The 15,239-nt window shown below is 36.6% G+C and overlaps 1 protein-coding gene across 1 annotated transcript; it reads right to left on the bottom strand.

The window, feature by feature from the left end:
- Nucleotides 1–2,636: 2,636 nt before the first annotated feature.
- On the bottom strand, nt 2,637–13,382 carry MRPS30 (mitochondrial ribosomal protein S30). The gene is made up of 5 exons (XM_044657752.1): nt 12,824–13,382; nt 9,027–9,172; nt 8,361–8,466; nt 5,844–6,020; nt 2,637–3,002 (listed from the first exon to the last, which is right to left on the bottom strand). The coding sequence occupies exons 1-5, from the start codon at nt 13,380–13,382 to the stop codon at nt 2,719–2,721; spliced, it is 1,272 nt and encodes a 423-aa protein (XP_044513687.1). The 3' UTR covers nt 2,637–2,718.
- Between the last annotated feature and the right edge of the window lie 1,857 nt (nt 13,383–15,239).

Consider the following 15,239-nt stretch of genomic DNA (forward strand, 5'->3'; position numbering starts at 1 on the left):
GGTGGACTCCAAAAGAAGAAAGCAGCCCTTAAAAGGGATTAGCAAGCCCTCAAACCAGAGGTACTACTCTTCTTTGGTCCCACAAAATAGGTACTTAACAAGAAATTAATTGGTTTCATCTGTCAAAAATAACCCTAAAGACTAAACTAGTCATGATTTATGAATGCAATATTACTGTGCCAAGAGAAATGAAGAATTCAGAGGTACATGGACTTCATGTGCTGATGCAGAGTAGCAGGAACCAGGAAAACAATATACATAAATGATTTCGATGTAAATGAAAAGGACAAAGAGAAAGCAAAACCTAATTATAATGACTACTTTTAGCTTAAGAGAATAGATGAGAAAATATGCTCCTCTTCCTTCTTTTTTGGAGTTGAGAATTTATGAATATAAGTTAATATACTGTTAGACATCAGTTGATGTACTGTGATGTACTGTTTAAGTCTGCTAGGTGGCTTTTCTTTTGCTTATTTATTGTCACTGGCTATAGGATGAAGGGATAGTCAGAAAAAAAGTGACATAAAATATAAGTAATCAGCAATTTTAAAAAACATCCTCCAAGGCACCAGTTGATCCTCATGAACTACCTTCTGTGGAAGTTCAATCTGATTTTGGACAATCCTTTTAGGAAGTTCTGCTACACATCATATACAAACCTCAGGCAATTTCTATCCATTGATTTTAGTTCTACCTTTAGAAACCAAGCAAAGTAATTCTCCTTCTACTTAATAGCCCTTTAGAAGCTTGCTAATTTATTTTGTCTCACTTATCTTTTCTTTTTCTGGCTTTTCACTTCTCTAAATCATCACATGGCATCTTGAGTGAAAGGCTTTAAAATGTGGCACCCAAAACTGAATACAGTACTCCAGATGTGGTCTGACCAGAGCAGAATACTTTAGAAAAATATGCTTGGTGGAGCTATCTCAGCACTTCACCTAAAATCTTTCTGATTGGGTCAGCAGTATATTTATCCTCTATAAAAAGGAAGAGTACTGAGACTCCTCCCCAGATTTTATATAACCTAGTTGTTTCCTAGTTTAGATCAATCCAGATATATAACTCTGCAATATCTATTTGTAGCAGTATATGGAATGCTCATGGCTGTCTTTTTCTTTACAATTCCACGTGACCACCAATTAAAAATGATAGGAACTGGCAAAAGAGACCAAACTACAAAGATTTTTAAAGCATATTCTGAAAGAGAGAGAAGAGAGAATTAGAGAGAATGGATAGAGCATTTAAATATTTACTGTTTGGCAAGCATAGGGTGAAGCGCTGAGGACAGAGAGAAAAAAGACACAGATCTCAAAGAGCTCATACTCTAATTGGGGAAAACTCAAAATGTTCCAAACAAAATCCTCCCCTCTTTTGAACTTCCTACTTTGTGTCAAAGGGTCCAACCACCCCTCTACGTCATACAGGTTCAAGATCCAAGTCAACCTCAATTTATCTCTCTTACTCCATGTAATCAATTAGTTGCCAAATCGTATCATTTCTTTCTCTACAGCATCGCTTGAATATGTCCCCTTCTCTCCAATCACATAGCTATTGATTCAGGCTTTGTTGTTTCTTGGCTAGACTATTTTAACAGGCTTATAATTGGTGCCTCCAATCTCTCCCCAGTCCAATACATCTTTAACTTAACTATCAATGATTTTCTTAAAGTATAGCTCAGGGGGGCAGCTGGGTAGCTCAGTGGATTGAGAGTCAGGCCTAGAGATGGGAGGTCTTAGGTTCAAATCCAGCCTCAGACACTTCCCAGCTGTGACCCTGGGCAAGTCACTTGACCCCCATTGCCCACCCTTACCACTCTTCTACCAAGGAGCCAATACACAGAAGCTAAGGGCTTAAAAAAATAAATAAATAAAATAAAGTATAGGTCAAACCACGTCATACTTCTTATTGGACAAATTCCAGTGGCTCTCTTTTAGTTCTAGATCATATAAAATACTTTGTTTTGCATTTAAAGTTCTTCAAAATCTGGTCCTATTACCTTTTCAATCTAACACTCAGCTTCCTTTCATAAACTCTAGAATACAACCACACTGGCCTACTATGTACAACATTACTTCCTGTCTCTCTGCCTTTGTCCTGGTCATTCCCCCTATCTGTAATTCTTTCCCTCTCAACTCTGCTTCCTTTATTAGCTCAAACTGCAACTACTCTACGAGGTCTTCCTTGGTCTCTTCAGGTGCTTTTGCTTCCTTCTTTGTTACCTTCTCTATACTCAGTATTGATCTTACATATACTAATTTACATATGTGGTCTCTGTAGTATGAATATAAGCTGCTTTGGCAGTCTTGTTTTTGCAGTTTCTTTGTATCCTCAGATCTCAGCACAGTTCCTAGAACACAAAAACACTTTAAAAAAAATGTTTGTTAATTGATAGGAAAAGAAGTCTAGTTAAGTCTATAGAGAGGTACAGCATAAGAAAGTTGGTTACAAGGTGATTTGAGCTGCTGAGGCCAAATAAAGTCATTAATTAAGAAACAAAGGTCTAATTGGTTTTAGTGAATGAAATTTCCCCCCGATAAAATCACATTCTGTATCTTCAATTAAAATTTTTCAATAACATTATTTGAAGCAACAAAAGAAAAGCTTAAAACACAGTAAGAAATATCTCTATGATTTATTTGAGATCTTTACATTAATAATTATGACAAATCATGATTGATTTACTTTACATTCAATGAAGTCTAAATATTTCCAAATTCTCTATAACAGTTCTGATCTGTTTTCTTCTGGTTTGTTCATTAGAAACTGAACTAACTGAAGCAAAAGTTCATCATTGAAGCCTTTAACATCACCATCTTCAATAACTTCAAAGAGAGGTCTGCTCTCTGTCCCCCAACATATATTCTTACGAGGGTTATTCTGATCAGCCTGAGCAGTAAGTGCCAAAGTATTTAACTGATAACAAAAGAAGGCAAAATATTTTCCATCTGTGACTACACCCTGTGAGACAAATGGTCGAGTAACATCTGCTTCACTCCAGAATCCTGTAGAAAAAAGTAAAATTTAAGTTACATACTTTAAAAAAAAAAAGTTTAATGTAATATTAAAGGAGATGAAACACAGACATTGTTTCACAAAAAAAAACTCAATTTCTTACAAGTATTTCTCATTCCTACTTCTCTAAATCATATCACTATATCTTCACCTTTTTCTAACTATTTTCCATAATGGAACTAAATTCCTTTTTTAATAAGGAAAAACTAACACCTGAGGAATGTAACTTGTTCAAGATCAAAAGTATAAGAGGGGAAACTAGATATTTATGGCATGGTCGCCAGAAATCAGATTAACACGATTTCAAATTAAAATAGACCCAAGTCAGGATAACTTTTATGGAAGTTATTTACAATTAGGAAGGTTGAAGGTAGGGAAATTGAGAGAGAGAGAGACTGTGGTCCGGACTAGAGGTTCGGACCAGGTAAGAATTTAGAGGCCTCAGCAGAGGAGCACAGAGGTTAATTAAATGAGGCTTCTAGCCACAAGGCCTCCTCCAACAAGAGGCAAGAGAGGTCTCCTTGAGGGTAGAGCCTCCAGAAACGCCGAGGGAGGAGAAAGAAGTCAGCCTAACTTACCCACGTGATAATTCAGAGGGAAGCAGTCTGAGGTCTCACCAGAGATCCTTCTACACCAAGTTCAAAGCGTCAACTGCCTCCACAGGAAGTTACCATCATATTTAAAAGATAGCATCTTTTGTCACTTCCTGCATCCACCTCCAATTTCAAGTAGACAAATAGCAGTCTCAACACTGTTTTGGACTGCCCAAAGGGCAGTCCCTTGTTTTTGATTTGTTACTTATTATCACATGTGGGTAATAGACCCTTCCCTCCCCACTTAATTCTAAGTTAGGTGGGGTGACATTATTTTTGATGGCTAGAGTCTAAAGGATGAATGAGGATGAGCTAATTCCATTTATACAAAAGCCACTATTAGTACACAAATTTTCAAACTTCTTAATTCCAATGCATCAATTGCAAAAATATTTTTATTATGATAAATCATTACTTATCATACCATAAGAATGTCCTGACTTCTACTTTCCTAAATCATCACTTGATCCCCATCTCCCAACCATCTTTCCTTTCTTTCCATTCATTTGATAATTTGAGCACTATGTTTCTGATCTTTGCCACACCATTCTGCATCTTCATCACTCCACTGAAATTATCTTTAGAAAATATTCAACTTGTCTACTTGGGCAATCTAAATTGCCTCTTCTTTGCATTTGATTTATTTGACTTCATCAGGTCTTCGATCAAGAAGCCCCAGCTATAATTTCTGGGACATTGTCTTATACTAGCTTTTTTCCTACATCTAAATAGCATCTTCTTTACCTTAATATTTTGTCATTGGCAAAACCCAGGAATATACCTCTACTTTACTCCTTTATAATTATATTCTCATTGAAAATTCTGTCTCTCTACCAACAGTCCTGCCTTATACTTCATTATACATTTCCACACAGAAATATCTTGGCCATAATACCAACAAGGCCATCTGGTCAAATTCCTTGATTCAGAGCACATCTGAACTTAAGGAGTTTTATTAGAAGGTTTATGTGAGGAAATTGGGGGAGGAGTAGATATGGCCTAGATGAGTCAGTGATGAGTTCTCATCATGTGTACATACACATATAATAAACTGTGTGTGTATACACACATACATATATAATTAAAAGAGTAAATCATAATAAAGGAAACTTCAAGTAAAGATATGAAATTTTTATGTCAGACAATGTAACCTTTATGCTTGCTTGCTAAATGATCAAAAGCTGAACTGTGTTTTACTAAGTCTATTCTGATTTCTTAGCTTCTTAAAAAGCTCAATAGGATTTCATTTGGTTTTGACTTTGCTGACTGCTCCATTCATCAATTCCTTGGAAAGATAATTCTGCAAAGGTTACTAACTCTGAGAAACATTTTATCTCCCAGGCATTTTTCTAAGTTGTGAAAAGTTGCCCTAGTCAAGCTACACCTAATCTTGATACAACTTTGACACTACAATCACCTCCCAAAGTTGCTGAATAGTTATGACAGATAAAGAGCCCAAAAAGGCCAATCAATCATCACTTCGGCCACTTAAAGCAGTCAGAGACTTCTTGAACCATCAGGAATAGATCAAAACTGAAACTTTACTTATTATATATTAGAAATAGGGCTTTCTTTCTTTCTTTTTTCCAAGAATAGAGGATTTAAGTACAAATCATAACACAGACATTTCAGACATGAAAGTTCACCATTGGTGTGGAAATATGAAGAATCATTAGTTTCCATTACCCTTTGCCTCTTATCCTGGGACAGCTATACTAGAGTCTTCAATATCCCACTGGGATATGTTTGCTGTATGCTGCATCATGCTTTCACTTCTTGTAACATAGCTTAGTATATGATTCAGGGGAAGAAAGGATATAGGCTATTGATAAACTTTAGTCTCATAAAGCTTGACTTCATTCCTGCAAAAATAGGGGCTATTTACCTACAAGTTTATTTATATAAGGCATTACACAAAAAAGAGTTTATTATGATTAACTCATGCCCAGAGTACAAAGTACATCAAAACTATCACAAAAAGAGAAAAGACACTTTGAGTTCTTACTATAAAAGTGGAAATCATTACAACAACATTACCACAGGACCTCCAGGCATCCTAACACAAACACTATAATTATTTTTTCCTTAAAACAATCAAAGATTATGTTTCTAATTTGTTCTAAGTGTTAAGAATCTGCCAACATCTTTCCAAAGAAACTAAGTCCCATTACATGACTCAATTCTTAAAATGTCAAGGACATAATTCAAGCATATATCAAATTATGAAATCAGCCTTACCTTGATACATAGCCTGTGCTCCAGTCCAAGCAAAAAGACTTGCAATAGCATTGGCTCGATAACCAACTTCTATCTGATCAGCACGATTATCTTTCAAGAGTCTCTCCCTTTTTATTTTGTCAGGTAATAAATGGAATTGAGTGTGGCCATAACAACATGGATCTGCTAATTTTGTTCCTGAATTCAAAAGCAAAAAAAAAAAAAAGGCAAAACATAAGAAATGAGCACTTCTATTATGTATTGCTTTACTAATTTTTTCACATCCATTTGTAAATTAAATAATTTTATGTTGTCTACATTTCTTTTCTACAAGCAAAGTGCTCTGTACATAAAACATTCCTTTTCAAAAATGAGTTTCTAAACATAAGCCCAAAATCACGTGTTAACAAGAACAACAACAAAGAAAAAACTTAAAACAGAATAATGCCAAATAAGAGAACTGGAATAAAATGTTAAAATTCTTCTTCAAGATTACTACTATAATTAATTACAATCAATTAATATGGGGCTCTATTTTCTCCCAGCATTATTTTCTTCTGCAGTGTGATTCTATTAACAAAAGGGCAAGACTAAGTCATGAGTAAAGAAACTCACATAGTATATTGAGGAGGGGAGAATTATCACTGATTTAAAAGAGATCCTAAAAATTAAACAACCCTAATACAGATAATGAAAGAACTTTTTTAATCAACATGTTCTGAAAGTAGAAATGATTATAAATGTCAATATTTATGAAATGGTGACCTCATACTGCAATGGTAAAGGGCAATTGCTCTGATAGGCAGAACTATACAATAGTCATCTAAGAATCAAGAGATTTGGGTATTGGTTCTAATTTAGGCTTTCTCTGGTTATATGACAAGAGAAATCAATTCAGTTTCTAATCAGTTTATTTGTAAAAACCAAGTGTTGGACTAGATCGGTGACAGCAAACCTATGGCACGGGTGGCAAAGATGGCACACAGAGTGCCCTCTGTGGACATGCAGGCCACCCTCATTCCCTCCCCCCAATTATTCCTAGAAAGGCAGAGGGACTTGAGTGGAGCTGCTCCCCTCCCCCTCTCCACCAAGCCTGAGAACATTTTTTCACATTGCCTGCCCCTCTGCCTAGTAGTCCAATGGGAGCACACAGGGTGCAAGGTGAGTGGCTCAGAGGCAGAAGAGCTGGAAGGGAGCTGGGGCCAGTCCCCTCCCCCTTTCCACACATTCTTCTCATCACCAGTCCCTTAGCCCAGGAGCCCAATGGGAGAGCCTCTCCCTCCCTTGTCTGGGGTAAGGGGGGTAGGGCACGGCACGTTGTCCCTGGGGATCCAGGGCCAATTTATTTTATAGCCACTTAAAATATCATCCAACAAAGGTTAATGTTTAAACTGGGACAAGTGTACACAACGGAAATAAGGAAGTCAAGCAAGTCTACTAATGCCATTTTTTTCAATAGCATGTGTTCATATCATGTCTCACTACATATTAGTAATTCTCACGGTATTTTCAACTTTTTTTATTATTATTCTATCTGTTATGGTGATTTGTGATCACTGCTTTTGTAACTATTTTGGGGTATCACAAACCACATCCGTGTAACATGGTAAAAATGAATAAATGCTGCATGTTTTGACTGCTCCACCAACTAGCATTTCCTCTTCTCTCTCCTCCTTAGCCTTCCTAGCACTTGAGACACAACAATATGGAAGATTATTGTATAAACTTAGCTGATAAAGCAGCACCAGAATTTGAGAAGACTAACTCTAATTTTGGAAGAAGTCCAAAATTGTAGGTAAAACACCATTGTTTTATTAGATACCACTGCATGCTAGAGAAATCTTTCATGAAAGGAAGAGTCAGTGGTAAACGTCACTGTCTTATTTTAAGAAATTGCCATATCTATTCTCAACCTTCAGCAACCATTACCCTGGTCATCAAAATAGAGGCAAGACCTTCCACCAGCAAAATAAATTATCACTTAATGAAAGCTCAGATGAAAATTAGCATTTTTAGGTATAAAGTATTTCTGAATTAAGGCACATACTCTTGTTTTTTAGATGTAATATTATTATACACTTAATAGATTACTATACATAGGATAGCACTCACACTTAGAATACATTCCACCAAGACATTTATATGCACTGGGAAATCACAAAATTCATGTGACTTGCTTTATTGTGATAATCACTTTATTGGAATGGTCTGGAACCAAATTTGCAATATCTCAAGAATGCCTTTGTAAAAATTATAATTCTATAATGTAGAATGTCTGCATGATTTTATGATATAGTACTTAGAATAAAATTTTGGGGCATTAACAATTTTTCTCTCTCCCTCTTTGCTCCTTGTCCCTGTCCCTGTACCTCCCTCTCTCCCTCCCTCTTCCTCCTCCTCCTCCTTATTCTTCGACCCCCTCTCTCTCTCACTCATGCACATGTGCGTGCGCACGCACACACACACACACACACACACACACACACACACACACAGAAATTTAAACACAGTTACATCACTTCTAAAAGATAAACTCACCTATAAATACGTTATTTTCATACTGTCGTTTGAATAATGGAAGTTTGTCTGGTTTACACTTCAGTACAGGAATTTCTATTGGAACAGAGTAATCCAATGGTACAAACTTAAGGAAGAAAGTCAAATATTATTTTTTTCATTTTTAAAATTTTATTACAATTAACATTCAAATGAACACATTAATCACTAAAAAAATGTGTAAAATGAGGTTTTTAAAAAGCAACTTGAAATAATTCATTTTAATCACATATAGAAGCAAAGGCAAGTTTGTAAGTTTACTTGTTTTTCCTCAGAAATACAAATATAATATGAAGCCCAATTCAAAGATGTATGGAAATAAATTGCTTCGAATAGAAGGATTTTCTCTCGGTTTAAAATTATAACTATAAAACCCTATAAAAAATTATTGTATTCATAATAGGAAAGTTAACCAATAACTTTGATTCAGACACTGTCTAAGGTAACCATATGTTAATATAATGAATCATATATGGAATATTTGTAAATTGAACAGAATATCAGATAAAGATTCATAATTCTAATTTACAATTATTATATAGCTGGATGAATTATTTACTTTTAGGTTTTCTTCCCCAATAGTAATGGAGTCCTCATAAAGAACATAATCTAAAGGAATAAAGATCATATTTAAAGGAAAATTCTTACCTCTGAAAGTTGTTTTAGTATACGAATCTGGTTATGGGGTTTATCATCTATCTGGTATCGTAATGCATCAACTCTACCTCGACGATGACCTTTTGGAATTATTTCTTCACCACGCCACCAATAAAAGTGAACTGGACGTTTAAAATCTAATAAAAAAGATTTTTTCATTCAGTGAACTTTAACTATTTTGGTTCTTACACCACAGATCATTGCTTTTAACATTAAATGCTTGAAGCAATCCAAACATCCTATTCCAAAATTAATTAATTTAACAATATTTTTAAGTGTTGAAATAATTAGGTTTAAGGCTAGTGATTTAACTTTATCCTGATTTAAAAATACTGTTACCGAAAGATTCTTGATGCAAAGCAAAGCAACTCAAATCTGAGTCCCAACTTCCTCATCTTTAAACTAAAAATAAACTTGCCTTATAAGACTGTCATGAAAAAAATGATTTGTAAACTTTGAGGTTCTATGTAAATGTGAATTTTTTTTATTATAATAATTACTCTTTACCAGGCTTTGGGTAAAATTTGTCTCTCCTATGTTCTTGATTCTACACCATTCAATTTGCTGTGGAATTTAATTCCCTTAAGTTTTTGCTTTCTTGAATCTTCAATCTTTCTTCTCCTTTGACTATAAAAATGCACCATTTATTTATTTTTTAATACAGTTCATCCTCTGGCTTTTTCATTATACCCTCCTTGGTCTTCAGCACTTCTTCCTGTTTCACAAATTTGGGTTCTTCTAAGGCTCTGATCTGGGCTTTCTATACTTAGCTCTCTTTCTTTTCTCATGATATCTCATCTACTCTTATTAGGTTGTGATTGTTATTTGTACATTTGTCCAGGCTACCAGTGATACCTGGAATCTACTCCATCATCTTCTCTGCCCTGGAGGAACATTTTTGTTTTCACTGCTCAATTGCTCATTGCCCCAAATGAATGTGTTCTGTCTCACCTCTATTCTTCCCTATTTCATCTGTACCACACATCACCAGTACCTGGCATTATACTTTATCTGGGAATATCAACCCCACATCCCTGAAGAATATAAGCTCTCTAAAAAAAGGGATGGTTCCTATTTTATTTTTGTATCTACACTACCTAATACAGACATACACATAACATATGCTGAAGGAATGTTTGTTGGATGAATATATCTGGTGAGATTGTCAGGAAAGATGGAAAAAAAGGAAGAATTAAAGAATGAGCCTTAGTGAACATCTACAATGAGGGGAAAAGGAGAAAGAGGGAATAACAGTGGCTTGGAATTAAAAAGCAAAAGAACCAAGTACATCTCAGAAGTCAAGAAAATAGAAAATTTTAAGGAGAAAGGGGTGGTCAATAGCTAAAAGTGGCAGAAAACTCCAGGCATGCTGACTGGAAAAAGGTTATTAGACTTTGCAATTAGGAAGTCAGTTGTGACCTTTGAAAAGGCCAATCAGATACTGTAATGGAAATAGAAAACAGATCACAAGGGGCTAAGGAATGAGTGGACATGCCAACAACAACAACAACAACAACAACAAAAAAGGTAGAAATTATAGATAGTCAATATTCAACTAAAGGAACTAAGTTGTTCCTTTGTAAGAAGACTGAAAATGAAAAGGGAATAAGTTTCTTTAATCAAAGAAGTTTGTTTATAGGAATGCCCTACCAATGAATAGGAAGAGATTAAAGAATCAAGAGAATGTTTGTTAGAAAAAGGGACTAGAAATGAAAAAGATAAAGAGACACAAATGGTGAACTAAAGAACTGATGTCCTGCCTTAGTCATCTGCTAAGAACACCAATAGGTTATGTGCTAAGATTTTTGAACCACAAAGAGGGTCCAGGTAAGGTTGTATTTGTAAGTTTAAATTTATAATGGATAAAAACTGAAGATTTGTGGCTTTTTCCAGCAGCATTTGGTAATACCAGCAGAAGACCACAGAAAACAGATGGGTTTACTTAGGTTTGTGTGACAGGAGCAAAAACTACAGATTCTGTAGAAATGTAGAAGGAATAGAAGAGGGGGTAGAAAAGAAAACAGTAGCTACAGAGAGAAATTTAGTAGATCAAGATATCAGGGATACATTAGCTGTAAGGTCTACAATGGTAAAGTGCTTGTGGATAGAGGGGACCACTGTGAACATTGGGTATGAGGCAAGCAATGTAAAGAAGCTCGTCATTAGTTTTGTATCCACCACAGTATAGTAAAGTCACTGTACTTTTGAGTTGAAAAGGAATATGATCTGGTACAACCACAGTTTATTTTTCTATTAATATTTTAAGAGCATTAATTTCCAGTCTGATGCATTACTGAAAAGATATGAAGCTCCAAATCTGTTCCCTTATCTTGTACCAAATTATTTAATGAATGCTATTTATGTGAATTCTCATTTTGAAAAAAATTTAAATTAGTTTTCTCATCTTTGAAATGGAGATGATGCCAACAATTTAAAAATAGGAATCAATTCAATAATTTATAAAATGCTTGCTACTTTGGGCTGGGACAGGTTTTCTTTGAATAAAGACCAATATCTTGTTATAGCATTGCTTTAAATAAAACCCCAATGTATCTGCTTTACCTGTATAAAACACAAGTATTTTAAGGGTGATTATATTTTATGTGTTTCTGATTCCTTGGCACATAATTCAACAAAATACTTGGTTGTTAGAGCTCCTTTTTAAAATAAATTTTAAAAATTTATTAATTTTTTACATTATTCCTTTCCTTTAAAATTTTAAGTTCCAAATTCTATAACTGCTTAGTTTACAGAGAATCTTTCTAGGTCTGTTTGCCTGTAATTCTCATAGCATTTTTTTCTATCTTTCCTGCACTTTTCATATTGTCTATTACTTCATATTTCTCTTTCTCATCTTTTTTCCATCCCTTACAAGTTTGCCAAGGACATCTAATTTGCTTATTATGATGTAGCTTTGTAACTTTTGCAAGGGTTACATCACAAGAGTTTACATGCTGATCAAATGTCAATCAGAACTGAAATGTCTATATTCATTTTGGCTAGTTATTAGCTAAAACACTGCTAATCATTTTAAAATTATATTATTTGATACTCACATTGGGATCCCCAGAGTCCCACAACTAATAATTGATTTGAACTTAGATCTTCTTGACTGCAAGTCTGGAACTCTAAGCACTGCATCATCTACCTAATAAGTGTTTTGTAAACCTTCAGCCAATTTATGAATGCTCTCCTTATAGTTACTATCATTTGTCCAAGGTCACTTTGCTTCTAAGGGCTAAGGCCCTTAACACCTGCACCCTGAGATGTGCCTGAATGGCAAAACCACCAACTGGATGACCCAGTGAGATACAGCCAGGACTCGAGTCTGAAGTCCAAACCTCCCAGATTTCCACTCCACCCAAGTACTTGTTCCCCTCAGTTTCCCTGTCAATAAAATGATAATAATATCTCCTTTCTAGAGCGGTTCTGTGGGTTGCATGGGGCATCTTTAAATATATTTCTAAAGATTAGTTATTATATTATTATTAAATGTCCTCTCTTAGTTCTATGGGACAACTTCATGAAATAGTGGACCTTTTGCTTGGTTAAAATGGCACCAACAGGTGATTTGCAGTCAAACTCTACCGATGGTAATTCTTTACACTACCCTCGGTGTGTATACGACTTAAAAATCAATTTCTTCATTTTCGGGTGAAGAACTCTAAGGTCTTCCCAATTTGGGCTGGAAGGCAGCGTGGGGTAAGAGACCCTGGGAGGAAGGAGAGTAGGCCAGGACTGGTGTGCCTCCGGGTCCTCCGGGAGAGGGCCCGGCCTCGGACACTCACCGAGGGCAGCGGCGGCAAGGCTCGGGTTGTAAGGGCTCAGCAGCCCGGTCAAGGAGGTCACGAGCTGATGGAGAAAGGGAGATGCCAGGAACTCCTGCTGCTGCAAAATCGGGGCGCGGTTCTTGCGCTTCAGGTAGAAGTGCTCCTGCAGGAGGCAATCACACACAGCCGAGCGTAGCTGGGCCAGATCAGGCGGGCCACCGGGCTCGCCGGGGCCAGGGGGCCGGGGAAGGGGCAGGCCGCTCAGATAAACAGTCTTGGTGAAGCTCTGGTACCAGCGGTCTGCGTTGAGGGCGAAGGTCTGAGGGTACACTACATACTTCATGCGCTGCAGCTTTGTGAGCAAGCGCAGCTTCCTTTCCACTGAGGCCGCATTGTGAACCAGCTGATGCCAACGATCCACCCGACGCTGCCGGGCCGCCTTGCTCTTTGCAGTCAGCGAGGCTACCACAGGTGGGTATCGCGCCACCGAGGCCTCGGAAATGGTGACTTCGGCCGCAGTGTGCAGCCGTAAGGCCCCAGGACAGAGCAGTAACTTTCTCCGGATGGAGGCCGCCATCTTTGCCTTGAAGGGGAGGGCGGAGCTCCGTGGCCAGCGATTGGTCGAGCTTGCACGTAGACGCCAGGAAACACACCAACCAATGGAAAAGCAAAATTGCGAACGCGACCTGTGTAAGGAGCGCAATGCAAGGGTTAAACCGACGTCGTGACGTCATCATAAGCGGAACCAATAAATTTTCTCTTAACTTTGTTCTTCCTGGGGTGGGATTTTTGAAGCAGAAAGTCTTAACTTCTGAGAAGGAAGTCTACCTTGCTTTTCCTTTCTTTTCTTTTTTTTTTTTTCTGGAATCCAATCTTATTTTATTTTTTTAGAAAAAAATTTTCCATGATTCCATGATTCATGTTCTTTCCCTCCCCTCCTCACACACCCCTCCCATAGCCTACAAGCAGTTCCACTGGGTTTTACATGTGTCATTGATCAAGACCTTTTTCCATATTATTATTTGCAATAGAGGGGTCATTTAGAGTCTACATCCCCAATCATATCCCCATCGAACCATGTGACCAAGCAGTTGTTTTTCTTCTGTGTTTCTACTCCCACAGTTTTTTCTCTGAATGTGAATAGTGTTCTTTCTCATAAGTCCCTCAGAATTGTCCTGGGTCATTGTATTGCTGCTAGTACAAAAGTCCATTACATTCAATTTTACTATAGTGTCTCAGTCTCTGTGTACAATGTTCTCCTGGTTCTGCTCCTTTCATTCTGCATCAAATGCAGTTAGGAATAAGACCAATTGCCTTCTTCCCAGCAGCTTTTTTAGGAGAGTTTTTTCGATTAACTTTTATACCTTTAAATTTTCAAATAACCATTTGTCAATTTCATCGACCTTTGCCAATCACTCCACCATTGCTTGATATCTGTTTTGCAATGCATACTTCATAGGATGGATTTAGAGCTGAAGGCAAACCCAAAGGTCATCTAGTCCAGGGCTCTTAACCTTTTTTTTCTCATGGATCCCTTTATCAATCTAGTGAAATCTATGGACCCCTTCTCAATGTTTTTAAATTCATTAATTATTTTTTTAATCAAGAAACAATTCTATTGAAATGCAGTTAGAAAATATATATTTTAAAGAGTTTATGGACCCTAGATTAGAAACCCATAAATTAATTTAATTCCTTCTTTTTACTGATGAGGAAACTGAAGTCCAGACAAGTGAAGCAACTTGCTCAAGGTTAGGAAGATGAAGGCAGATCTAGGATTTGAATCATCTTGATTGCCTGAAGCAAAATCCAGTGTCCTTTCCACTGCATCTGGAGCAGAAAGGGATTCAGCCCCCTCACTTTACATATAAGGAAACAATTCCAAAATATTTTAAATAACTGAGGAAATACTTTAAAGAATAAATTTCTGAATTGTTAATGGAATATTAATTGATCAAATTAAAGAGCAAGTATGATTTAGTGAAAAAAGCTCTTGTATTTGAGTCTTAAAACAGAGGTGTAAGTCCCTCCTCAGCTTCTTACTTCCTTTACTATGGAGCAAATCTTTTGCCTTTCTGAACCTCAGTTTTCTTTGAATAATCAAGAGATGCTCAAGGTTGTTATCCATGTACCTTAGGTATGGGTGCATGCCATAGATCAGATATGGATCCCCTTCTCTATGCCCCTTTGGTGATTTAATCATCTCCCATGGGCTCAATTAGATAAATCCCAAATTAATATCTCTCCCCCATTTCTTTCCTGACCTCTAGTACTACATAACTTTCTCACTGCTAGAGATGCTTTTTGTTGGCATCTTAAGTCCAAAATTTGTCATCAACACATCTAAAACAGAATTCTTTCTATTAACCTGACTCTCTCCTCTTCTCTTCTATGAAATGCACCCAGGTTCACAAACTCAGCTGCACCCTATCCC

This window comes from Gracilinanus agilis, chromosome 1 (assembly GCF_016433145.1).
Source record: "Gracilinanus agilis isolate LMUSP501 chromosome 1, AgileGrace, whole genome shotgun sequence".
NCBI lineage: Eukaryota > Metazoa > Chordata > Mammalia > Didelphimorphia > Didelphidae > Gracilinanus > Gracilinanus agilis.

What these genes read in the sequence shown, in the direction of transcription:
- MRPS30 (XM_044657752.1), bottom strand. Translation starts at nt 13,382, where the DNA reads ATGGCGGCCTCCATCCGGAGAAAGTTACTGCTCTGTCCTGGGGCCTTA. An exon ending in TGAAAATAACGTATTTATAG is followed by an intron (nt 6,021 to 8,360) that starts GTGAGTTTATCT and finishes TTTTGAATTCAG; the next exon opens with GAACAAAATTAGCAGATCCA. An exon ending in AGCACAGGCTATGTATCAAG is followed by an intron (nt 3,003 to 5,843) that starts GTAAGGCTGATT and finishes TTTTTTCTACAG; the next exon opens with GATTCTGGAGTGAAGCAGAT.